The sequence below is a fragment of the Electrona antarctica genome, assembly GCF_951216825.1.
Source record: "Electrona antarctica genome assembly, chromosome: 16".
NCBI classification, from domain to species: Eukaryota; Metazoa; Chordata; class Actinopteri; order Myctophiformes; family Myctophidae; genus Electrona; species Electrona antarctica.
Window position 1 is genome coordinate 19,038,290 of NC_136797.1, and position 27,808 is coordinate 19,066,097.

The 27,808-nt window shown below is 43.7% G+C and overlaps 2 protein-coding genes across 4 annotated transcripts in view; one reads left to right on the forward strand and one right to left on the reverse strand.

The window, feature by feature from the left end:
* epha5 (EPH receptor A5) overlaps window positions 1–7,380 on the forward strand; it is a gene marked incomplete at its 3' end in the record, with an annotated part of 214,872 nt that extends 207,492 nt beyond the window's left edge. For all 3 annotated transcript variants that reach the window (XM_079523692.1, XM_079523690.1, XM_079523691.1), the window contains one exon: window positions 1–7,380. This exon is cut by the window's left edge and continues 1,877 nt beyond it.
* A 6,009-nt stretch (window positions 7,381–13,389) lies between these two features.
* On the reverse strand, window positions 13,390–14,874 carry LOC306939332 (signal recognition particle subunit SRP54-like; the record flags this gene model as incomplete). The annotated part of the gene is made up of 1 exon (XM_079523920.1): window positions 13,390–14,874. One exon carries the CDS (start codon window positions 14,872–14,874, stop codon window positions 13,390–13,392), a length of 1,485 nt encoding a protein of 494 aa, XP_079380046.1.
* Between the last annotated feature and the right edge of the window lie 12,934 nt (window positions 14,875–27,808).

A 27,808-nucleotide genomic window follows, 5' to 3' on the forward strand; every position in this document is an offset into this window, starting at 1 on the left:
TGTTCCCTAAACCAGAGTCTATTCTGGTCCACCTGACTCTCTGTTCTCTAAACCAGAGTCTATTCTGGTCCACCTGACACTCTGTTCTCTAAACCAGTCTATTCTGGTCCACCTGTCTCTCTGTTCCCTAAACCAGAGACTATTCTGGTCCACCTGACTCTCTGTTCTCTAAACCAGTCTATTCTGGTCCACCTGACTCTCTGTTCTCTAAACCAGAGTCTATTCTGGCCCACCTGTCTCTCTGTTCCCTAAACCAGAGTCTATTCTGGTCCACCTGTCTCTCTGTTCTCTAAACCAGTCTATTCTGGTCCACCTGTCTCTCTGTTCTCTAAACCAGTCTATTCTGGTCCACCTGTCTCTCTGTTCCAGCCGATTCGACCGTTATCACACCTTTCAATAGGGCCAGTATGGCCGTTATCACACATTTCAATAGGGCCAGTATGGCCGTTATCACACCTTTCAATAGGGCCAGTATGGCCATACTGGCATACTCACCCTTGGCTGAACATAGCCTGGTCAAGGTTTCCCCCTGGTGGACGTGTCATTTCCAACTATTGTCGGCGCATGGAAACTAGGGACTACTAATATATACTATTCTCTGCCTATCGGGACATAACTCGGACGGCGCTGAGTCAGGACATCAGAGACTGCGCCTCCGTCAGGACATCAGTGACATTATCACCCGTCACAATATGTGATAATGACATACTGAGACAGTGAGTATGCCTGTATGGCCATACTGGCCCTATTGAAAGGTGTGATAACGGATAAACTGGCCCTATTGAAAGGTGTGATAACAGTCGAATGGGGTGTCTGTTCTCTAAACCAGAGTCTATTTTGGCCCACCTGTCTCTCTGTTCCCTAAACTAGGCTCATACATGAAGCAGAAGTTACTGTAAATGGAATCAAGTCTTGGAGTCAAGTTTTATTCTGACACGGAATCTGAAATTGAGTCTCTCGGACCCTAAAGGAACATTCAAGCAGAATCCACTCTGTCCTTCACCTACAATGTATCTGAGAATGAATGGAACCTTCACTTATTTTTAATAGAACCCTCACTCAGATTTGTTGTGGAACCTTTCTTTAGAGTAAAATGGAACTTAACACACAGATTCTGATCGAACCGTATCAGAATCTGATGAAACATATATTTCACAGCCTAAATGGAGCATTTACTCAGATCCTGATGGAACCTTCACTTGGATTCTAACGGAAAGTCGGAAACCTATGCTCAGAACTCGATGAGGGTAGAAAGGAACATTTCACTTGGAAGACGACTGTGGGAACCTTTGTTTCGGACACGCCGCTTGAGTTCTATGTGAACCTTCACTTTGAAGCCCCTCTCCGCTTAGCACATGCTGGGTTTTCTTTTGTGGAACTTTCATTTTGAACCAACCAAACTTCAGGTATGGAACACAACCGTCTGCTCAACCTCAGCCCCACAGCCTCTTCTGTCTGTCTCTTTTGTCTTCCTTCCTTCCGTCTACCACAGTCAACCTAAACACTTATCAAGGGCCGTTCAGTCCCACAAAGTATGAGAAAGCAATATTGATCTACTTCTTATTAATAACTTATTTATTTGTAGTGTGTATTGTTAATAACAAAACAACAAAAGAAAAAAAAAGGAAAATAAAATAAAATACAAAAAGGGGGAAAAAATGGAAAATGAATGAAACCATGTAGAGACGGGTTGTGATTTGGTCATAATGCACTCATGCAGGCATGTTTGAACTTGGGACTGCTTCCAAACAGCTCTGTTTACATGTCTGTGGTGTACATACATACTATATTTAAAGCAGGGAGTATTGTTGGCCTATCCATGTGGATACACGAGACATATTTAGTCTCGGATATGGAAGAGCTGATATGAGATCAATGGAGTTGATGTTTTGTACTCATGGAAAGTCCTGAATTAGTTTAACACTGGGAGAGTAAAAACGGAGAGACATTTAAGAGAGAAACATTTACCCTTATAGGACCATTATAGATACATTTGTATCTAACTCTGAGGGCCTTATCTTGTACCCGCTGCAAAGTGGTGAAACCATGCAGCACATCTACATACAAATGTAGTTGTGCCCATGGTGTGTTGGTCTTAAAATGAGGTGTGGGTTTGGTGCTTTGCCAGTTGGAGTGAGAATTGTCAAAATGCGATTGTGCATTTTAGATCAGCTCTGACCTGGTCTAGCATCAAGTGCATTCCAGAGCAGTATTTCCCTGCGCATTTCATAGTAAATTGACCTATATAGACAGGTTCGCAACGTACACATCACACTGCTTGCAATCAAAATCCCTCTGAATTCTACTCATTCATCTCGCTAGATTACATTGCTGAGAGATTACACTGAGGTTTTACAAAACATAATGAATAACGGTAATCGTTTTTGTGCTCAAACTGTCTTTGCATGGTGACGAGAACGGTGAGGAGTGAGAGAAGAAGTTTATGCAGTTTATTTCAGTAAGTAGCCTCACTTTATTGCTGATAAGTATGTTCAAATACCTCTTGTCACATAAGAATGTTGTGAATCTACAGCCTCCTGGCTTTCTTTATCCATGTCTGCTCAACGTGCAGCAGTAGCAACTGGTCGCCATCAAACTCAGTCCTCCGAAAGCAAGGAGCGCGCAGCCATCTGTCTTTAATAGTCGCTTTAAAAACCAACCTAATTGAGAATGTGCATGCGATTAGTACATGGATGTGCTCATGACTGGTCTAATTTAAATTATGGCCAAAGCATTAGCGCCCTGCTTCCTAGACCACATGCCACCTTGTGCCATAGATCAGCGATTCTCAACCTGTGTGGGCCACGAGGACATTGCAAGTGTGGGCCCTCAAATAACCGACAAAACACAAACATTTTAATGATAATATAACATTAGTGTTAAGTGGTCAGATAGGTTGGGCCGCCAACACTTCAAGTGCCCACTTGACACCAGATCCACAAAAAGCAGAGAATCATTGCCATAGATTGTCTAAATGAGGCCCTGAGAGTGTAAAAATCGTCAGGATTTTGCTTTGTTAAATGTGGGTTCCAGGCAATGTAAAGCCTGTTGGAACCCCTAACAATCCATAGGGGGGGGTGATCACACGAGACCCGTCGCTACAGGCACAGACACAAGGCACGAGGGGCTGTGTCAATTATTTTAGCTTACAAATTGCTAGAAAAATACACACATGTGCAGCGCAAGAGAGGAACGCATGCATAGGAAACTAATGGTGTTGCTTGCGACGCCATTTCTCGCGACTCGTGTCAGTGTGATCGGTCCCGAAGGAGCTCAAAAGAAACACCCACACAGAATGATTGACTATGACAGTTCTGATGAAGTCCTGGGGAAACACTTTCAGCAGCTGTAACATGAGACAATAAATAAACGCAGTCTGCCAGTCTCTACAGGCATCATGTCTGTTATACTCCATCGTGTGACGGTGTCATGGGCCAAAAATAACTGATTGGCGATGCGAGATCACGACTCGATCGGCGGTGTTTGGCGAGTGTTGCTGTCGTACGACATGAGTGAATGGACTTAAGAAGGGTGCGAGGGGAATTGGTTTACGAACTTCTGGTGTGTGGATTCGTTCGGAGGCATGCAATGATGTCAATGACCAAACACTTGTTTTACTTCTTTCTGGTGTTTGTATGGTCTTGTTATACATTATTATTACTCTTTATGGCTTAAGACCTGTCCATTTCACCACTGGTATTCACATAAGCGGGAGGTGGGCTCTGACAATAGATATAATACATAATTATATACAGTATATATATATATTCTCTTTACAGATTACATGCTACTATTGTTGTTCATTAAAAAATACATATAGGGGTTTACTGCCGGTTGCCATTCAGAATATGGCTCGTAGAAAGGAAAAAAGAATGTATAGCAACCTTTTTTTAACAGGTGATATAGAGGGGAAAGTGTCTCCTGGGGAAGCATTAGAAAGCATACAGAGTACACAGAGATAAATGAACTCTCTGGATTTTACTGTGCATACCAGAAGAATGTAAAGGTCTTTGAAATGGTGTTTAACTCTCCAGAAAAGAAAAATCTTAAGTTTCAACCCCCCAACTTTGAATCCCCCAAAAGCCCTCCCCTCAAGAGCAGAAAAATGTACAGTACTAAAGCCTAATTTCACGTCAAAAATAGCCAACGTACAAGCTCGCAACACATGGCATGATGTGAGCTTGCTATTGTAGCAACACAGTCGTGTGACGAAGTATGAATTGGGTGTCAGTGCCTTGTGGGCGGTCACCATCACAGGCAAACGATCAAAATCACTGCTACTTGAAAACACAGGAAGCAATACGTCCTTAACTAGGTTTGGGCCAGTAAAAAATAATACATTCTGAAATATTGCTTGAAATCCAAATGTCTGCAAAGTCTGCATACTAATGGCTATTGTGTCTGCAACAAGCCCCTTGGTACTACATTTTAACTACTTTGACATTCAAATGGTCCTTATTTATTTTGTATTAGGTCCGTAATCCTTAAATACCCAAACTGCATCCATGACTCTCAAAATGTTGAAATCCTTTGAAAATGTACTTCACTGGCAGCATCATAGTTCTTAGTAGGTGTAAGGTTTGGCTGAATATACAGTATGGCAGTAACAATAACAAATGTACATGTACAGTACAAGTTACTGTCATACCTAGTGGACTTTAAGGTTTACTACTGTGGCTATACAGAGGTGCTGGGGAATGCATTGTTAATGAGGTGTAGTATGAATTGTTTTATATGATATCAGGCTTGTGCCATGAACATTATTCAGCTAGGTGGTGAAATGAAATTACCCACAGTATGGATTTCGACTTTTCTCCATCATACAAAATGCATAAGCCTTTTGGGAATGTTTCACACTATAGTAGTCCTACCACCCAAATCAATGGCGTTGGCGTTTCACGAACACTCTCAATGTATTAGACGTAACCACTATTGAGCCCTATTTTATAATTCTACAAATGTCTACAAATGTACAAGCTTGTAGATCTGCTATTTTGGGAAGTGTTTGACTATAATGACATGCCAAAAATAGGGATGCCAGGGTTAATGTGGTTAAAGCAAAATACCTGGGGCATAAACAGTTTTGTGAATAGCATTATACCCTTATTAGAGAGTAAGTGCCTCTGACCAACTAAGCAACATCAACCCTTCCCTGGCCAAACTGCTATTCCCCAGTCGTGCCCCATACAGTTGGGTGCCACCGATATTGTCCCTTATCATTTGACCCATTTAGGCCTGACCTCAAAATTTTAAAAAAATCCTTCTAAATCCTCCAGTTTTCTGAAATAAATATTTTCACGATTTTTCAAAAATAGCAGACCTACAAGCTCGTAGCGCGCCACTCGGTGGCGCGCTATGAGCTTGTAGATCTGCTATTTTTCAATAGCTAAATTATAACATGTTTAAAACACCAAAAGGGGTTCCCGCCCAAAATGGGTTAACTGTCCTTTTGCGCAGATCACGCAAACCTCAGCAAAAAGAAAAGGACAATATCAATGGCCTCCAACTGTATTTCTTCGTCTTTCCTTTTGCCAATAAAATCTATAGGCAATAACAAGAATGTCAGACAATGTGTATGTTGGAACTAATTTAAGTTGCACTTTATCGAAGATGTGGTGTCATTTTATTTAATTGACTGTCTATAAGTGAATGACTTCTTCTTAATCAAGTGTTCTGTAAAATGCTGTGTTTCCTGATAAACACACCAAGTCGTATAACTGCAAATAATGCCAGTTTTAAGTTCTCCAGGCAATGACGTTGGCAATGGTTAAGCACAGCACATTGATAGTGAGTTGCATATTTTGTTAATGAAAGTTAAAGAAATAGATCTAATCATTAGACCTAGAGAAATATGAAGCTCAAAAATGTTGTAACCATCTGTTTATGGAAGATAAAAACTACCCTTGATGTAGAGCACCAATTTTCTTGTCTGTTGCACAATGATACGCCTTTTGATCTGAAGCACATCATGTTTGTTGGAAATCATTTTTGATTTTGTACTGGAGTGTTGGAGAAACACATTTTGTCTAAAAGAGTGTTGGAAGCATTTTGGTGTTATCGTTGCAAAGTACAAATGTGTTAGGCGGGTTTTACCTTTGTCATTGCGATTGCGAACATATTTAGCAGAAAATACAGTTCAGTTGGTACTCTGTGTAGAATAACATTGTGAAACAGTTTAAGCACTTTTGCGACAGCATGCTTTTTATCCTGACGTTTATGTACCAAGCAATTTTCATACAGCTGGAACCAACAGTTTAGTCAAGAAGCACAGCAAAACCAGCAAAGACTGTATTGATCCATTGTTGCTAACTAAACTGGAACTCCATCAGACACTCATGGATTGAAGTTCTCAGTCGCCACAAAATGAGAAAATTAGCTATCTACAAACTTAAGCTTGTAGATAGCCTATTTTCGTTTTTTTGCTCATTTGAAATTAAAGGGTATTTGAACCCCTAAAGAGCTCGGATATTTCATAAAAGCAAAGGTTAAATCTCAATCTGCAATTTCTTCAACTGGTATGTAAATGTATGTTTTGGTATCGCTAACAAAACATCATAATTTGACACATTGTGCTAATCGTTTATGAAACAAAGCTCTAGTGTGTTGGGGCCCCTGGGGGGTTTCTTTCACGCCGTTAAACAAATAGCAGATCAGTATTTTTAATTTTTTTGCTTTAAAAGTGCAGATTAATTATACAGGGGCTTTTGTCACAACAGTCCTACAAAATGTTGGTTCAATGTAAACAGTGTTTTGAAACGGTGAGACATTTTTGTGTCTGCTGGAAATTAACTTCCCTGAAAAAACTTTGTAAAAAAACAAACACTGCATACAAAAATGAAAGGCAAGCACAAATTCCAACATATCCGTTATGTAATAATGGGTCATTATTATTATCAAGAACAGAACATAATAGTATAATTAGTAACATACAGTACACAGATGCATGGGGATGTAACCACCGTACAAAACTGCACAGAGAACCGTATGGTTTACAGGTTTTAGTTTTTTCATCATAGTGCATCGTAGCTGTTGAACAACTTATGTATCTCAAATCTTGTCGTATATTGGGATGTGGGACAGCTGGTACTTGGGGACACAGGGCAAAATGTGCTGCTTTTGTTCACAGTATGAAATGAATAACAAAGCTAGATGTGAAGTTAGTAGGGGGTTTCCCCGGGGGAAAGGCGACCATTATTGTTATTGATAAGTCACTCATACGATTCTAAACAGCCGAATACCTGTTTTTGTGATGCATTGGAAGCACAGATAAAGAATAATTAGCTATTGTTGTGCTATTGGTTTGTCTTTGAGACTGTCATGTGTTTTGTTTGTGTTGATGTTTTTGTAGTGTTATCAAATCTATATTTTTGCAATAAAATAAAAAAATAACTGTTCTTCTGCCCTCTGTCTTATTAACTCCAATACGTTAAGGTATTAATAGCTGCACACATTGCCAGATTTACAGTAGTAGGGGCCCCTGGGCTAGACAAAATTGCAGGGCCCCCTCGGCCGAGGGCCGCGTAGCCGAAAACAATTAGGGGTATTTTGGTACCCCTAAAAGAGAGAGAGAGGCAGACAGACAGACGGATACTATTTGCTGGATCAGGCTTTCCACAGCTACCCACAACACAGCAGGCACTGTCTGCAGTGCAGACAGCGGAGCAGAAGCTCTCAATGATTTAACCATAAATAACTAATCACAAATCTCACTTGAATTGGATTGCAATACTTTACTTAACTATTAAAATCATTAAGGGTTGCCTCGCAACAGGTCTCTTAGGGCTCTATTTTTGTCCATGCTAAACCCCTTATCCCTAAACTTCTTTGCCTTTTTTACTATTTTGAAAAACATTTTTGATTAGTTCAACTATAGTGGATCTACATCGACACGTTGTGAGCTTGTAGATTGGCTATTTTAGGGGGTTTAGCATGGATGAAAATAGAGTCCCTTGTCTGTCTATATATATATATATATATATATATATATATATATACACACACACACACACACACACATATAAATGACCAAACATCCATACTCTTGTACACTAAAATTGTACTCTTAATTCTAAAAACCTTTATGTGGCTCCATTGCGTTGATAACCTTGATCAGTGTGTGAAGGTGACAACAGTCAATTCTTTCGAAATAGCAGCACCAAATGGCCATGGAATGTGATGTGAGTGTTGTGTGGTTATAATGTGGAATCGAGTATAGATGATCTCCGGGGGAATCCATGGCAGTACGGCTCAAGGTGATTATTGCATACACACACACACGCACAATATGAAGGTGAAATTAGCCATCAGACCAACAGAGTGGCTATTACCCAAAACCTCTGTATCAGCGGCTTGATGCAGAGGCCTTGAGGGTGTGTGTGTGTGTGTGTGTGTGTGTGTGTGTGTGTGTGTGTGTGTGTGTGTGTGTGTGTGTGTGTGTGTGTGTGTGTGTGTGTGTGTGTGTGTGTGTGTGTGTGTGTGTGTGTGTGTGTGTGTGTGTGTGTGCGCGCGCATGCGAGTTGGGGGTCTGCAGTCCCATTGGTGCTGACAGGGATTGTTCTTGGATGAACGGGTGTTTTGCTTGGGGCAGGTCTATCCGAATGACTGGCTGGCTGAGTATATGATTCCACCACCACCACCTGCCTGGGAGCCAGTCTGTATGCATGTCTCTCTCCTCCCTCCCCTCTATCCTCACTCTCTCCCCCTCAGCCCTTCTCTCTCTCTCTCTCTCTCTCTCTCTCAGATAAATCGTTGTCTTTCAGTCCAAACCTCGGTCTCTCTCTGTGTCTCCCAGAAATCATTGTCTTTCTGTCGGTACAGCCTGATTTATGCTCCCGTCATACGACGCTGTATAAATTGAGCTTATCTGGCCTAGCGGTCTATATTGTCCAGTGTCTGTCGTGAGGGCACCCTGTCGACATCGCTCCACACCCTAGTCTATCTGTTGTGTCTGGGATGTGGTCCGACTTTCTCCCCTGCTGCCTGCCTGTCTGTTTATTGCTCCGTGTACCTGTCTTGCTCTCTCCTCTGCCTGTCTGTTTATTTCTCCGTGTACCTGTCTTGCTCTCTCCTCTGCCTGTCTGTTTATTGCTCCGTGTACCTGTCTTGCTCTCTCCTCTGCCTGTCTGTTTATTGCTCTGTGTACCTGTCTTGCTCTCTCCTCTGCCTGTCTGTTTATTGCTCCGTGTACCTGTCTTGCTCTCTCCTCTGCCTGTCTGTTTATTGCTCCGTGTACCTGTCTTGCTCTCTCCTCTGCCTGTCTGTTTATTGCTCCGTGTACCTGTCTTGCTCTCTCCTCTGCCTGTCTGCAGTCAGGCACTGTATCCCAGGGCAGCATAATCTAATTTTCTCTTCAAGAGGTGTCAGTGGTCAAACAATCCCATGGGTCATTTGGAAATCATTGCAGAGATGCCTTTTTAATCATTATGAATGACCTTCATCAGAACCTTAGCTGTCAGAGGTGTGTGTGTGTGTGTGTGTGTGTGTGTGTGTGTGTGTGTGTGTGTGTGTGTGTGTGTGTGTGTGTGTGTGTGTGTGTGTGTGTGTGTGTGTGTGTGTGTGTGTGTGTGTGTGTGTGTGTGTGTGTGTGTGTGTGTGTGTGCGCGTGTGCGTGTGCGTGTGCGCGTGCATGAGATTGTATTGCTATACTTATGAGGAAAGGTGTCCCCACAAGTATAGTAGAATTTGAGAAATAGACATTGTGAGGACAAATTTCCTTGACCATATGTTGGGGAGTTAGGCTTACAAATAGGAAAATATTAAGATTGGGGTTATGATTAGTTATTTACAGGGTTCCCACAGTCATGAAATTCCTGGAAATATTTGGAAATTAGGTTTGAAAAAAGGTTTAGAATTTATCAAAGGTCCTGGAAAAATATTTGTCTTATGCATTGTTTTTGGCTGGTTAATAAACGGGCTGCGTTGTTCTTTATATATAAGTATTTGAATTATTATTATTTTTATTTACTGTTTTTTTTTTTTTTTTTTATGTCTCTTATTTTACCCCCTTTTAAGTTGTTTATTAATTATTTCTGTGAACGTAACCATGTGATCCCTTTCTTTGTATCTTAGTTATGTACTCAACCTATTGGTTTTATACCTGTATATGTTGTGTGTATCTTAGTTATGTACTCAACTTATTGGTTTTATACCTGTATATAATTTATGTTGTTTGTATGTCTGGCCTCGTGGGGAAAGATGGTGGGTGGGTGGGGAGGATTGGGAAAGGAGTTGTGGGAGAAAATATAAAAACAAAGAGTTGTATTTTCTTTCTGTGAAACTTGCATAATATGATGTCATACTCTTTGAATAAAATTTGTTTAAAAAAATAAAATAAACGGGCTGCGTGATTGCAGCCTAATGTGTACCGGACGTGACAAAAATAACATCTACAAGCTCACAACGTGCTGCAGTGTGATAGGATAGGTGGTGTAGCAAAAGATTTGTCACGGAATTGCTACACTGCCTGTCTTTGGGCATTGCACATAGGAGTAAGAGACTCATTATTGCGCTGAATGATTGTTGTATAGGCCTGGAAAGGTTACATTTAGGGGAGTTTATACTTAATTGCATGCCGGTGTCGTGCACCGAAGATGGCTGGTCTACAAGGCAGCTCACAGCGCCATGGCCATTGTGAGCTTGTAGATCAGCAATTTTTATAGGCGGCATTGACCAAAATAACTTGCTATCTGGTGAACCCTTGTTTCCACCAGGTTTAAGCGGAACTATTGTAATAATCAAGGATTATTACAATAGCCATACAGCCTACACTTTCCCAAAATAAACACACATTTCAAAGAGCTGTCGATCCATTATGACTGGATATATGAATATACGTACATATCTAAGAGCTTATGAGGCTGACTAGTGTGTCTGACACACACACACACACACACACACACACACACACACACACACATCGTTTGGATAGGAGGACTTGGAGGATGTGGAGTGTCTGTTCTTATGTCGACGACGCATTCATGACAGATTACACCTCGTAGATATTTACATGGCATAGATTCATACTGGAGCTTTACTTTTCCACAAGCACTGAAGCATAGCTACTGAGGATTCTAACCTACTGACACAGACACCTTTGTTTCCTCTGCAAGACCTAATGTGCGTGCGTGTGATTAAGCATGGCTGGTTGTGACTACTATTAACCTTCAAAATAATGTTAGAAAGACAATAAACGCAGTGATTAACAACACAAGTACTTTATTCTCTCTGAGTGATAAATTACTAAGGTGAAGAGTGCTCACCACAGATGTAACCAAACAGCCCAGGGGAAAAAAAGCGATTTTATGGTTAATTTATAGTTAAAAATCACACTTGTGTGAAGTGAGGGTTACCTTTTTTTAGCTTTTGTTTCAATTACTGTTTCTTGTGAAGCTTTTTCCACATTGGTTACAGTTGTACTGTTTCTTTCCTTTATCCATCATGGCTTGTTTCTTGTATGAAACAATGTATAACTTCTACAAAAGTAAACTTTTACTGTAAATAATATATCAGCCACATGACAACTTAATTGTCATGTGGCTGATCACTTAAATGTAATTACTGCCCATAACAAACATTAAAGTCTATAGACTTATGACGTACGATGTACGTCATAAGTGCTCTAAACAACCATATAGACTTGGCTGCCATATGACATCTTCAAAAGCCATGCATTGGAGGGGCTAGTGCCCCTCAATAATATGAAACCCCTAATTTGCACATAAATGTCAAAGATGTCATAGGACAGGTAATTGACATCACAGACATGGGCAAATTAAGTCAGAGATCCAGATGGGACAAATGTCATTAACAGACCTGGTTTTGATTAATTGATTGATTGATTTATATTTTTGAGGGGCACTAGCCCCTCCTATGCACAGCGTTGTGTGTCTGTGTGTACCGCAAATATGATGATTTATGATGATGATAAGAGTGCCCCTCGCTTCACAAGAGTGTGATTTTTAGAGCTTATGAGAGCTTAGATCCATTGTGGTCCTTTGAGAGCAATCTGAGTGCAACATGTTGGGGGCTGCTACAGTATTAAGGCTATATTAACTGTATACTTCACAGCAGCATAAACATTGTGTATTATTGCAAGTATCCCATATTATGAATCCATGGTTAAAGTGACAAGATATGAACATTAAAATTAAACGACCATCATTGTCTCAATACTCAGAATTTTACAAACTGGATCATATAGGAGGGAATAAGGATGATGGTAAATGGTAAATGGTGAATTTATATAGCGCCTTTATCCAAGGCGCTTTACATAGATTGTGCATTACATTCACCCATTCACACACACATTCATACACCGATTGCGGCGGAAGCCATGCAAGGTACCAACCAGCACATCGGGAGCAATTTGGGGTTCAGTGTCTTGCCCAAGGACACTTCGACATGTAGACAGGAGGAGCCGGGATTCGAACCGCCGACCCATGGATCATTGGACGACCTGCTCTACCTCCTGAGTCGATGATGATGATCATGACAGTTATAGTTTGGTGAACTTGAACTTTGACCACTGTTTCTCCACAAACATAATAGCAAGCAAAGCTATGAACCATAGTCAATGTGCTAAATATGCAAGGCTTTTATACAAATAGTAATAAGTGCTCTGCTGCCACTGTGAAAATGCATTCTGGGAAGCAGGCTGTCGTGTAGGATGCATCAGAAACATCAGTCGCAAACATCATTGGTCTTCCAATGAAGCCTTTCAATGATGCAGCCATTGATTTTATTTCTTTCTTTAATCTACAAGATTGGAAACTGAGCAACAAAAAAAAGAGTGTTTTCATGTTAAATTAAAACAAGCATCAGCAAATGTAGGGAATGACATAGATAGGAGAGGAAAGCAATAGGTGTCTAGAGGGCCTGTCTACTCTTCAACATGAGGCCCAGAGGCGTGGTTTGTCCACTACAATGTCCCAACAATGACACTTCTTTACGTCCAAACGTTGTATTTGTTCTTTGCAGGGAGTCCGGGTGCCGCAGTGGTAAAGTTCCTGCCCACCACTGTAGAGGATAGGGTTTGAATCCTCCACGGTGCCTCTTGCTTGACTGGGAACTACAACAAACAAAATTACCCATCTTCACGGGCGGAAAGCCATCTAGGCCTCCCTGTTTCTGTCAAGGCAGAGGAGGAATGTCAGGCACGTGCAAATGTATTTCACTTTTTATTACGCACAACATACTCATTCAATACTTCTTACCGAGTTCATCATCTTAAATATCAGTTCTACATTACTGGTTTTATTGGCTCTCCTCTGAAACCTGAATCTCAAGTTTGTTTTCTCCTTTCTTTGAAAATACCAAGTTCACAAAACGGACTGAGATGAGAACAAATTGGGATTCCTTTTCCCTCCTCACGTGTCTTGCTGGGTGTTGTGCTCACATGTTGAACGGCATTAAGCCTTTCGTGTTCCCAGCAGCCCTCATCATGGACTGGATACGACCACTCATGCCAGCCATGCCGCCCATGCTATTCAGGATTTTGGGACTCATCATCTTGGCCATCTGGCTGGTCATCTTAGTCATGTCTCCACTTTTAAAAAACGCTCTGTTGCCTCCCATCTTCTTTGCCAGTTGGGAGAACTTTGTGTACTGGAGCAGCATCTCCTGGACGTCAGTGTTTGAGACCCCGGCCCCCCGAGCAACCCTGTGGATCCTGGTGGGTTGTTTGCTGAGGAGCTTAGCGCCATCCTTGTCGTCCAACTCTTGGTCGTTCATACTGTCCATGATGGTCATGAACTTCTTGAATTTCGTCGTCATCTCCTGTTCAGTTCCTTTGCTCAGGATGTCGATGCCAAAACTTGGAATCATTCGTATAATCTGTCCAAACGGTCCCATCTTCATGATGTTTTGAAGCATTTCGTACATGTCTCGGATGGTGAACTGACCATGCATCAGTTTGTTCATGAGTTCTTCGTTGTTGTCGTCCAGTTTCAGCTCGTTGAACCTGTCAAACAGTCCTTCGATGTCTCCCATTCCTAGCAGTTTACTGATGAAGGGTTGCGTTTTAAAAGGCTCAAAGTCGTCTATGTGTTCTCCTGTTCCAATGAAGATGATTGGGCTCTTAGTGGCAGCAACAGCACTGAGGGCCCCACCTCCTTTAGCGTGTCCGTCCAGTTTAGTAACGATGACTGAGGCCACATCCACTTTGTCTTTAAAAGCTTTAGCCTGAGACTCACATGCCTGGCCAATAGATGCGTCCATCACATACACTATGTTGTCTGGCTGCACAGTGTTGGAAACTTGCAGCATCTCTTCAAACAGAGATTCCTCTTGTTTGTGTCGTCCACTGGTGTCAACAATGATGATCTCAAAGTTCTCCGATTTGAACCTCTCTACTCCCTCTGCTGCAATGACCACTGGATCCATCTCGGTGTAACTTCCATAGAAAGGAATTCTGGCTTTTGTAGCATTCTGTTTCAACTGATCAAAGGCACCAGCTCTGTAGGTGTCGGCACAGATCAAGCAGGTCTTCCAGCCTTTTCTCTGGTAGAAATACGCCATCTTAGAACAGGTGGTAGTTTTCCCACTGCCCTGCAGACCTACCATCATGATGACGTTGTGCTTCCCTTTGGTTGGATTCCAAGCGCTCGTGCCTGGATCGATCAGCTTGACCAGTTCTTTGAACAGGGCACATTGGATCATCCTCCTCTTGTTCATGCCAGAAGCCATCTCTTCCAGGACAATGGCAGACTTGACATTCTCTCGTAGCTGTTTGACGAGTTTGATGTTGACATCGGCCTCCAACAGGGCTGCACAAATCTCCTTCAACATGGAGTTTATCACATCGTCGTTGATGATGGTGGCGTTACTGAGGGACCTCAGCGCCAAGGTGATCTTCCTCCCCAAGTCGGCTAGAACCATGGTGACACGTTAGATGTCTCTCTTTTCTCCAAATAAAACCACGGAACAGGTGATCCTCAAAAGCAACAAACTTTACTTTCTGATTCTGAGAGACTCTCTGAGGAAATTCTAGGTTCAAAGTGATGTGACAAGTAAATCACTGATGTTCTCAGATGGTATGTTGGTCGCCCCTCAACTATATATAGTCTACTGTGAAGGAATGTGACGTCATGGTTTATGACGTCACATGGTTACATGGTTTATGTATATTAAGTATATGATGTCATTTCATATGGGCATATGGTCAATTTGGCAGTTCTGTTGTACCTTGGATTGTTACGACATTATGGCTAATAATACAAATTCTCCATATACAGAACACAGGATTTTGATTTCCAGGCACTCACTGTTGAGCTCTATTATGTTTGAATTGTATTAATATATTGAATTCTTAGACAAAGGGAAATGTACTGTACAATTGGTAAAACATGTTATCTTTCCCCTTCACACTCTGTAAGTGTTTGTGTCTGATTTCCTAGTTTCATTTCAATTTTCTCCCTTCATATTCTAAAATCCTTTTCATTCCTTAGTCCTCCCGCGACAACAGCGTCACAATTGTATAAATCATAAATACCATTTCTTTCCATCCAGAGTCGAGCCTCAATGTGCTCCACGCAGATAAAAGCCATTCCCCTCCATGTAATAGCCACCCCCCTCCATGTAATAGCCACCGCTTCGGCAGGAGGTCTGACCTGGATTGAGAATAAGCCTCCAGTAAATAGACTTATCCATTCAGCCACTGATCTGAGTCCTGCCATGAGAAGACCCCTATGTCAAGTGGCTGGCTGGTAAACACACACGCACACACGCACACGCACACACACGGCACACATACTGGATACATGGTGTCTGTTTGTTTCAATCTCACAAACACATGCAAACACGCACAATTATTCCAACAACACACAAACACACTCGGCACGTGGCAGGTCTTTGTGCAGTAAGGCTACTGCACTGATAACTCAGCATACACACATGACTGTTGTTTGTCAAATGATCTCTCTTTTGATTATTCTAACCATCCATCTCTTTATCCGTCTCTCTCTCTCTCTCTCTCTGTGTGTGTGTGTGTGTGTGTGTGTGTGTGTGTGTGCGTGTGTGTGTGCGTGCGTGCGTGCGTGCGTGCGTGTCTTATTATCTATCTGTCTGATCTATCTACCTGTCTGTTTCACACACACACATGTATTTGTCACTCGGCCAGATGTTTTTCCAAGGTCCTCTACTCCAGGCATTCAATCAATGGAGCTGAAATGTCCCCAGTGAGTAGTCGCTTTGGTGTAATAGCTCTGTGTGTGTGTGTGTGTGTGTGTGTGTGTGTGTGTGGGGGGGGGGGGGGGGGGGGGTGAGTTGAGCGGGCGGGTCCAGGGAAAGTGTGGGGCCAAGTAAATTGCTGTTGTCAGCAGGGACGTTAGCTTGTCTGTGCTTTGTGCGTGTGTGTGTGTGTGTGTTTGCATGCGTGTGTGTGTGTGTGTGTGTCTGTGCATGTGAGCAATTGCGGAAGGTCAGTCAAGGTGAGATGCAGTTAAAGTACTGTAGGATACAGAGCCATAATGTATTAATAACAAACATGGCTCTCATTATGATTATCTGAACACACACACACACACACACACACACAATTTAGCATCTAAAGCTCTTAATTTGTGTCTCCAATAGGACAGACCTGAACCGTAATGGACCGGTGAAAATTGTTCAGATCGAGATCTAATTGGTTCAGACATTTTTTTTAAACGGTGAACCTGAATCCTAATGAATCTGTTATATTCATTCTGAGTTACGATTCGACGCAAACACTAATTTGGACCTGTGAAATCCACACGTAGATCTGATTTGTTCTGAGATATTACAGAACCGGCACAAACCTTTGGAATCTATGGCAGCTGCTGTACGTATACAACGGCCTAGAATGTGAGACGGTTCGATTCAAGAAGAAGCGCACCTTTAATAACATCAGTTTCTTAACTACTCAGTGGGAGGAGAGTGGAGACTCAAAAATAGCTGATCCAGCGTCGGGGAGCAGCCATATAACTGTACGGGGGCAGCGGCTATAATGCTGGAGGTGCGCTGAGCGCACACGCGTTCATTCGCTGGGCGGCAGTGGACGCACAAAAACGCAAAAAATGCGAATCCCTGCATGCACGAGCGCAAAGATGGGGCCTTTTGATTTGGTGTAGCGCCAGGGCCCTCGGAGGGGTTGATTCGGCACTGGCCCTGGCCCCTGTCTGTCAACATGGTTCAGTAATGAAGAGATTCTGGTAGCCCACTGAGTTTTGGTAGCACTGTCTGTCAACATGGCTCGGTAATGAAGAGGTTCTGGTAGCCCACTGAGTTTTGGTAGCACTGTCTGTCAACATGGTTTAGTAATGAAGAGGTTCTGGTAGCCCACTGAGTTTTGGTAGCCCTGTCTGTCAACATGGTTCGGTAATGAAGAGGTGCTGGTAGCCCACTGAGTTTTGGTAGCTCTGTCTGTCAACATGGCTCGGTAATGAAGAGGTGCTGGTAGCCCACTGAGTTTTGGTAGCCCTGTCTGTCAACATGGCTCCGTAATGAAGAGGTGCTGGTAGCCCGCTGAGCTAGTAGCCCACTCTGTCGACCTTGCTCGGCAATGAAGAGTTTCTAGTTGCCCACTGAGCTGTCTAGTCTGATAATTATTTTGACATTTCCCACCGAGAGCTGGGAGGGAATTGTTCTCCTAAGTGTCTGCCTGCTATACGTTCATTTTAATCATCACCATGCCATGCCTGCATCCATGGATACGGCACATGTGTCTAGCTCTGTGTGTGTGTGTGTGTGTGTGTGTGTGTGTGTGTGTGTGTGTGTGTGTGTGTGTGTGCACGTGCGTGTGTGAGCGTGCGTGTGCGTGTTTGTGTGCGTCTTTCTTTTGCTTGCTTACAATCGAATCGAATCAAATTATTTTACAGGGACAATGCTTTTAAATTGTGTGTGTATTAATCCCCCATCTGTCTGTTCCATGTGCCCTAGTACAATGACATCCTAATGGCTACAATACATCACCAGGATCAGGCGTTTCAATTAAAACCTGTGTGTGTGTGTGTGTGTGAGCGTGTCTGTGTGTCTGTGTGTCTGTGCGTGCGTGCGTGCGTGCGTGCGTGCGTGCGTGCGTGCGTGCGTGCGTGCGTGCGTGTTTGTGTGAGTGTGTGTGTGCCTCAGTGGGAAGCACCGCTTGTGCACACGTGTGTGTCTCCAAATGTGTCTCCTATTTCTACATTTGCACTCTGCCTACTACTGCAATAATAAGTCATTACCGAGTCGTGTTTCTCAAATGACAAGCTATCGATTGTGTCCCACCGAGGGAACCAGCTATAGCAGAACACACACACACACACACACACACACAGCTAAGGATCTGATGGAAGTACCAAGGGAACCAGCTATAGCAGAACACACAGCTAAGGATCTGATGGAAGTACCAAGGGAACCAGCTATAGCAGAACACACAGCTAAGGATCTGATGGAAGTGTCTATAAAGATTAAACTGGAGGATGATGACTTTGCCGCAGTAGACAGTGATGAATAACTTAGCAGTGCTGCACGTGAACTCTTGGAGATAATAACCTTAGTAGTGGCATTTCCCTTGAACTCCAGCATCCATATAACCCTGGCCTGGGTGGTAACACTGGCCCAAAGGAACAGATCTACGGAGCTTGTGGATCGGCTGTTTTTTTTAGCATAGAGATTTGGTGAACACAGAAAAAGGCGGCCCCAAGTACAGACTCTACAGAGCCAGCTCAGCTCAGGTCCAGTTTGTTTATAGTCTCTAGAAGACTAGGGTTGAAGTGTGTGTGTGTGTGTGTGTGTGTGTGTGTGTGTGTGTGTGTGTGTGTGTGTGTGTGTGTGTGTGTGTGTGTGTGTGTGTGTGTGCGTGCGTGTGCGTGTGCGCGTGCGTGCGTGCGTGTTCATACTGTATGCACGCATGCTGTCTTCTTGTGCATGTACGGTATATGTGATATATGCATTGTGTGTGTGACTGTGAACATACAAACTTTTGTGCATGTGCACGAGTCCAAGAGTTGCGGAAAATAAGCGGACTTGGCAACCCTGCTCAGGAGGTAGCCTCACATACTGTGTAGACACACTTACACATAGCTGGAGATATCCAATCGTCTGGCTCTGTGAGATTATTAGTCAGGAGGTAGAGAGAAACGGAAGGTTCCGGGTTCGATCACCGGCTCCTCCTGGCTGTGCGTAGGAGCAAGGCACTGAACCCGTGGCCACTTCCGATGAGCAGCTTGGTGCCAGGCATGCAGGCTTTCTCCAACGCTGGTGTGTTAACGTGTGAATATATAGTGCACATTGGAAAAAGAATTGCAGACTGTTTACCATTTAGAGCCGATGCTTGCATCCATGCACGGCACACTTCGTCTAGTGTGTGTGTGTGTGTGTGTGTGTGTGTGTGTGTGTGCATGTGCGTGTGCGTGTGTGCGTGCGTCTGTGAACCCATTTAGCTCAGTGTCAGAGCCGTCACTGTATCCGTCGTAATACATTCAAGTCCATTAATGTGCTGGGAATGAAACTGGATCTGAAAGCGGAAACGCACAACACACACACACACACACACACACACACACACACACACACACACACACACACACACACACACACACACACACACACACACACACACACACACACAGAGTGCTGTGTGTGTCTCTGATAGCTTCTATTATCTAGGTCTCCCTCCTGGCTGAGCATCAAACATGGATGAGCCTCAACCATAAAAGGCTCAGTTTTCCTTTGATTTATACAAGGAATAAAAATCAGAGAGGTGAAAAGTCCAAGACGTGCATATTTTACCACCTCGTTGACACCAAAAGAAAGGCTGAACACATATTTTAACAAAAGTAAAGAAAAGTTGAAATAGGAATAGAAAATAAATACTTCATTCCTAGTTTTCAGATGCTTTCATGTCAAGGACCCCCACATTAATATGGTAGGCTACTAGGCCTATTTTTAGCTGCGGACACACGTCCGAAAAGATGGAACAGGGAGCCCCATACAAGATTTGTGTTAAAATGTTTAGAAAATATTCCTAATGTTTCACATTTGTTCAAGATTTTTAAGTGGTGCAACCACGAAAATTGCGTTTGGTTGGATTTCACAACCAAGTGTCACTGCTGCGCAGCCTAACACACACACATATTAACTGTATATATGATGATTTCGGGTGTGACAGTACAGTACAGTGACAGTACAGTAGAGGGACCCCCTGGGGAGCCCCTCACGGGACGCGGGGCGGCTCGCCGGAACCGGACCGGCCCCCTGGGCGCGTTCCTGGGGGTCTGGATGTTCCGGGGACCCCCTGGGGACCCATGGTAACTTCGTCATTTCTCTAACGTTTCGGACGCGGGCGGCGGCCGGCACCCTGGGCACGTTCCTGTGGGTCTTGAACTGCCGGGGACCCCCTCAAGGACCCTGGCCTGGACCCCACCTGGAGACCCACTGCTTTATGCAATACTGTGTCCTCTGCGTTCATTTAAATGTAATGAAAATGTCGAATGTACTTGCTCACAATGCACCGCGTTGTGCGCTTGTAGATCATCTATAGTTAGCAAAGCGATTTTGGCGTAGAGGGATAAAAGCCAAAGGACGTGACCAAGTATAGATCCCTGGGTGACCCCATAGTCAATAAAGAATATAGGATTTAAGTGGTTAAATGATAGGTCCGTTTTTACACTCTCGGACTATTGAGTGGAATAGAACAGGTATAAAGGGCCCAGGTACATTTTTTACACTGAAGATTTTACTGTGCACCCATGCTGACCTCAGCGTGGGCTGTTAACCTGTCTGGGTGTACACAGTAAAATCCCCAGTATTCATTTATCCATTTATAACGCATGTGCGTGCGTGTGTGTGTATGTGCGTATCGTGCGTGGGTGTCCAGGGTGTGTGTGTGTGACCATGACCGCAATGAATTGTGAGCTTGTAGATCGTCTAGTTTGGGCACGGCACACACACCGTCCGATGTGACAGAAGTATAAATCAGGCTTTACATTTCCTCCCCATAACGTCTCTCCATCTCTAGCCCCATTCCTCCTCCCCTCTTCTCTCTTCCTTTAGTGTCTCCTTGCCTCCGTCCCCTCCCCCACTCCTCTATTTTCTCCCCCTCCTCCCTCCCTCCCTCCCTCCATCCTGCTTGAATTATGTACAGCTGCGAGGACCATTGTCCTCGCTCCAATGTTAATGTTGTGTCCTTGTCATCGGGTCACTGGCGTTCCTCGCGGTAAATCATTGTCATACAGATACACAGACGCCACAATAAGGAGAACAAAGCAAAGGGACACGTTATTAATGTCAATGTAGTATGTAGCATGTAGCCTGTAGCGGCTCAAAATGCCACCGTTAAAACATTGCGTGCTGAAGATGAAAGCACAATCACTAGTTCCATCATGTCAGTTCCATCAGTTCCATCATGTCATTGAACCCTGTTTGTTTGTCTACTGTGCCAGTTTTATTACGTCTTATTATAGGAGGAGATTTTGAAGAGAGTCAGTCAGTCAGTTTATCCACACTAGCCCTGATACATCCCCTCAGTCCCTACGTATCGGGGCTACCCTGAACCATGGCTAATCCACACTGGCACTGCCACTATAGGCCAAAGAAAATGTCACACATCATGTTTTATACTTTTATGTCTCCGCCAGTGGACAGCCATGCATGCCCGGATACATAAATATATTTGGTTTGTCCGTCCGTCCGTCTTAACAGTGTATAATGTCTGTATGTAACGTACATATAACCTACAACGCCTTCAGGGAATTTCATAACATTTGGCACAAACGTCCAACAAGAAAATAAACTTCAGATTTACAATTATAACAGATTAACCTTACTGTCAACAACAAGGAAATGTCTAGCCTGATTCATACGATCGGATGCTACAGCATGACAATAGTCGACTCCATCTACAAGCTTGTGCCGCAATGTACAAGTTAGGCACAATGGTCCACAGTCCTGTAGGGATTGCCCAACAGTGTGGGCTGAATCCATGGCAGGCCACTTCTCCTCAAGGCTGAGGCTTGATTAGTGAGGGTTTATGGATTTGGTTTGGGACTGATGTTAAGCTACAATGGGTGGGTGGGTGCACAGTTTTAGAAGTGTGTGCACGGATATACAGTACGAATGTGGTCCTAATTACGTACGCGTGTGTGTGTGTGTGTGTGTGTGTGTGTGTGTGTGTGTGTGTGTGTGTGTGTGTGTGTGTGTGTGTGTGTGTGTGTGTGTGTGTGTGTGTGTGTGTGTGTGTGTGTGTGTGTGTGTGTGTGGGGTGGGTGGGGGGGATTAGGTTAAATAGAACCATTAAAAGATGAAAGGTTGCTGACAGCTGATGAGGGAGTATAAATCCTCACTTATACCAGGGCTAGAAGCTGTGTGTGTGCGTGCGTGCGTGCACACGTGTGCGCGAGAGAGAGCGAGAGAGCGAGAGAGAGAGAGAGAGAGAGAGAGAGAGAGAGAGAGCATGGGTGGGGGCGAGGGTTTTAGGTCTAAGTGCTGTCGGGGTGCTATCATGTTTGTTTGATGGAGGTTAATTAAATAGGTAATAGAAACCAGCCTACTCTCATCTCTATCGATAGACACAAACGCGTGTGCACACACACGCACACACACACACACACACACACACACACACACACACACACACACACACACACACACACACACACGTGCACTTAGAGGAGGAGAGAAACAGAGAAAGGAGCAAGAGACAGAGGAGAGAGAATGACATGACTGTTGGAGAGATGGAGGAATAGAACCGGGGACAGGGAGATATATATATTGTATCACACAAATGGATTCATGTATTAATTTGTCATTATACTTATTCGTTTTATTCTGGACTCTGAAATTCAAGCCCACTCAGAAGAACCCCCCCCCCCCCCCCCTATGAAATATACAGTATAATATATAATTTACAAAGCCAAATACAAGGTCCAGTGCAGTGCGTAGCTTCATCATATCAATACAAGGTTCAGTGCAGTGCGTAGCTTCATCATATCAATACAAGGTTCAGTGCAGTGCGTAGCTTCATCATATCAATACAAGGTTCAGTGCAGTGCGTAGCTTCATCATATCAAGGTTCAGTGCAGTGCGTAGCTTCATCATATCAATACAAGGTTCAGTGCAGTGCGTAGCTTCATCATATCAATACAAGGTTCAGTGCAGTGCGTAGCTTCATCATATCAATACAAGGTTCAGTGCAGTGCGTAGCTTCATCATATCAAGGTTCAGTGCAGTGCGTAGCTTCATCATATCAATACAAGGTTCAGTGCAGTGCGTAGCTTCATCATATCAATACAAGGTTCAGTGCAGTGCGTAGCTTCATCATATCAATACAAGGTTCAGTGCAGTGCGTAGCTTCATCATATCAATACAAGGTTCAGTGCAGTGCGTAGCTTCATCATATCAATACAAGGTTCAGTGCAGTGCGTAGCTTCATCATATCAATACAAGGTTCAGTGCAGTGCGTAGCTTCATCATATCAATACAAGATTCAGTGCAGTGCATAGCTTCATCATATCAATACAAGGTCCAGTGCAGTGCATAGCTTCATCATATCAATACAAGGTTCAGTGCAGTGCGTAGCTTCATCATATCAATACAAGGTTCAGTGCAGTGCGTAGCTTCATCATATCAATACAAGGTTCAGTGCAGTGCGGAGCTTCATCATATCAATAGTTGATTACCACCATGTTTTGGAGTAGCCTATAACATTTAATATGCTGTTGAGTGATCCTTAGATGAAAGCTTTGTCCATAGAAAACACAAATTAGCCTATAGGTCCCTCTCTCATGTCTGTGGGTCTGTGCAATCAAGGGACATGCTGATTGCATCTGTTTGCTATGCACTGACATCCCTGGATGTCAACTTGATAAATAATCATTAGGCATGGCCTAAGCATGAATAATGAACGGGACAACAAAAACAAAATCCCTCTCTATCTATCTCTCTCTCTCTCACTTGCTCCTCTCTATCTATCTCTCTCTCTCTCACTTGCTCCTGGCCTCTCTCTCTCACTTGCTCCTGGACTCTCTCTCTCACTTGCTCCTGGCCTCATCTGCCTCTGAAGACCCATAATGATTGCATAACAAACGGTCTGGGGTGAAATCAGTTTCTTGCATTTGCGTGTCTATGTGTAGGCCTACATAGTTGTGTGTGTGTGTGCGTGTGTGCGTCTGTGCATGTGTTCATGACCTAGAAATGTCTGATGGTCTCTATTGGCTTCATTAGGACATAAACTGAGAGTTCAGAAAATATAACCTTCAAATTATTACACCACACACTTGACGTGCGCACGCACGCACGCACGCACGCACGCACGCACGCACGCACGCACGCACGCACGCAATGGTCGTCGGGATCAGGATTGAGGATTCGAACCCGGAACACCACACCGGCGGCCCAGGCCTTGGAATTATTAACGGGGGAGTCAGGATCGCAGTTCACAGAACTATTACGTCCACCTTCAGTCGAAAAAAACGATGAATTCATTATGAATTGCGAGACAGTCAATGAGCGTGCTTCATTTTTCACATCCATTGAACAAGAGACATATCATAAACGCATACAATGGATTCTTTCACACAGTCAATTAAGAAACAATACCTCAGCTGCAGCAAGGGAAAGGGACATTTTTGTACCAATTTTATGTCCCCCCCCCCACACACACACACACACACACACACACACACACACACACACACACACACAGATACACACATGCATGCACACATCTGCCTAGTTGAAACTGGAGCAACGTCTTAATCGAGGCTCTGAGACGTGAGGGGAATTTCTAAGCAACCCCCATCTCTGCATAGTCAGACACACACACACACACACACACACACACACACACACACACACACACACACACACACACACACACACACACACACACACACAAACAGTCATCACCACACACGCTGCTTGGCAGCCAATTAACAGCATGCCATCCAGCGCCAAAGGGAATAACTGCATGTTGATGAGCTGGTGGCTGTCTTTGTGTGTGTGTGTGTGTGTGTGTGTGTGTGTGTGTGTGTGTGTGTGTGTGTGTGTGTGTGTGTGTGTGTGTGTGTGTGTGTGTGTGTGTGTGTGTGTGTGTGTGTGTGTGTGTGTGTGTGTGTGTGTGTGTGTGTGTGTGTGTGTGTGTGTGTGTGTGTGTGTGTGTGTTTAGATGTGCTTGTGGCAGTCAGACGTCGGAGCCGGTTACAGAGAGAAGGATATCTCTTTTATATGTTCAAGAAAAAGAAGAGGATTATGATGCATTCTAAACCGTGAGGTTTATATAGGAGGTGGGAGTTGGCGTAGGAGAAGGGTATTTGTGTGTGCGTGCGCGTGTGTGTGTGCGTGTGTGTGTGTGTGTGTGTGTGTGTGTGTGTGTGTGTGTGTGTGTGTGTGTGTGCACGTGCACGCGCGCGTGTGTGCGCGTGTGCATGTATGCTTGTAGGAGGAAGAACAATGAAGTTATATTCCCACTGAGTAAAGCCTCCTCCTCATCTTCCTTGATCGGCTTTACCCCTCTCTCTCTGGATCTCTCTCTCTCTCTCACTTCTTCCTCTTTCCTTCACTTCAGGGAGTTCATCCAAAGGTGAGCTCTTGAGAAGAAGATTTGCCCCAAATAAAAATCAAACATGTATTTCCGTCATCTGTCAACGATATCGATGCCGTTCTTGATGAGGCATCCCTCCTCACCGAGGCATATCATGTCAGCCTGTCAGGGTTTCATCATGGCTTCCTTGTTTCTTGAGAGAAGCAAGATCTTCTAAATAGTATTATGGATTCAAATGCTGCATCGTGTGTTTGCCGTCCCGTGTTTCTTTCCTCTGTGTTTTTGACGATTTCCATATACACGTTCTCAAAAGAACGAGACATTGCATGCACCAATAGGCATCCTATCATCAGTCTGCCTGCGTTTCATTGTTTTTCTTGTTTCTTGAGAGAATATACCTTCAAAAAAGAATTACGCATTCAAATCCTGCACACATGCATTTGATGTCCCATAGTTCTTTCCCAAGTGTATTTTATCACATTCTCAAAAAAAGAAAAGACAGGGTCTACAAAAGCTTGCCCTAATTCCCTCTGCAATCTGTAGCTATGTTTAGCAATTTACTTAATGTGCAACTGCAGTTGGTCATCAGCAATGATGTGCTAACATGAACTAGAGGTGAGTTGAGCAATGTCAACTGAGTAGTGATATACATATACAGGTACCTTAAACCATGCCAACACATTACCAGTGGGATGTGTTAACAAAATGTGAGATATGTGCATGTGTATAATAGCATAAATACACACACACACACACACACACACACACACACACACACACACACACACACACACACACACACACACACACACACACACACACACACACACACACACACACACACACACACACACACACACACACACACACACATTTTCATTTTAAACAGACTGAATCAAGTCAGTTGCCTGTGCTACTGCTGGTCCTAAGGTGCAATAGATAGAGCATTGCTGACATCTAGTGTTACGTGCACTGTTAGCACAGGCCCTGGAGATCCAAGTACAGTGGATCAAACCAAAGGAGATGAGATATACACAACAATATGCCCTCATATTGTCTGTACCAAGACATAGGAGACACGTATATTCCCCACAGATCACAATTACATAAAGAGAGTTTCAAACATGACCAATGGCAATGAAAACAAAAACTGTCATATCTGCTCGCTACCATATACACTTGCATATTGTTGCTATTTATACCAATGACAGCAAAACCATGACATTTTCAGCAAACAGAAAATGCACAATCATTCTGATTTTGGCAAGATAGTTTTCTAATGCAATGTGACACAGCTTGTTTTATTTTATTCTATTTTACTTGAATGAATACTACTAGTCTTTATCTATGTTTATTTTGTTTCGTGTTTGCTTTGGCAATGTAAACGTATGTTTTCTCATGCCAATAAAGGGCTGGGATGAGGATCAGCATCTCCAAATCTGAGGCCATGGTTCTCAGCAGGAAACCGAAGGATTGTGCAGTCCAAGTAGGGAATGAGACATTACGCCAGGTGAAGGAGTTTAAGTATCTCAGGGTCTTGTTCACGAGTGAGGGGAGGACGGAGAAGGAGATCAGCCGGAGAATCAGAGCAGCAGGGGCGGTATTGCAGTCGCTGTACCGTACTGTTGTGACAAAAAGAGAGCTGAGCCAGAAGGCAAAGCTCTCTGTCTACCGATGGTGAAGTGTGGGTCATGACCGAAAGAATAAGGTCGCAAATACAAGCGGCCGAAATGAGTTTTCTCCGACGGGTGCCTGGCATCTCCCTTAGAGATAGGGTGAGTAGTTCAGTCACGCAAGAAAGTAGAGTCACTGCTTCTTCGCCAGTTCGGGCATCTGGTTAGAATGCCTCTCGAGCGTCTCCTTAGGGAGGTGCGTCCCACTGGGAGGAGACCCCGGGGCAGACCAAGGCGCAGATAGGGATTATATCGACTCACTGGCCTTGGAACGCCTCTGAATCCCCCAGGAGGAAGTTACTAATGTTGCTCTGGAGAGGGAAATCTGGAGCTCTCTGGTGGAGCTGTTGCCCCCGCAACCCGACTACGGATAAGCGGTTGAAGATAGATGGATGAATTTAATTGAGTGATTCTCAAACATTTCCATATCAATCTTTCCAATCTTTCCAAATCAGCTATTTTCAAAGAGCCGGAATTTTTTAATGGGGAACTGTTCTTCATTTTGCTGGGCACCACCCACTGGAACCCCTTCAAGGACCCTGGCCCTTGGGGTCTGCACTCTGCTCTGCCCGGTCCGGGGAACCCACTTTAACTGACAACCAGTACAGATCAGTAATTGTATGCCTGCTTTTATCCAGAGTGGCCACAGGAGGCGCTG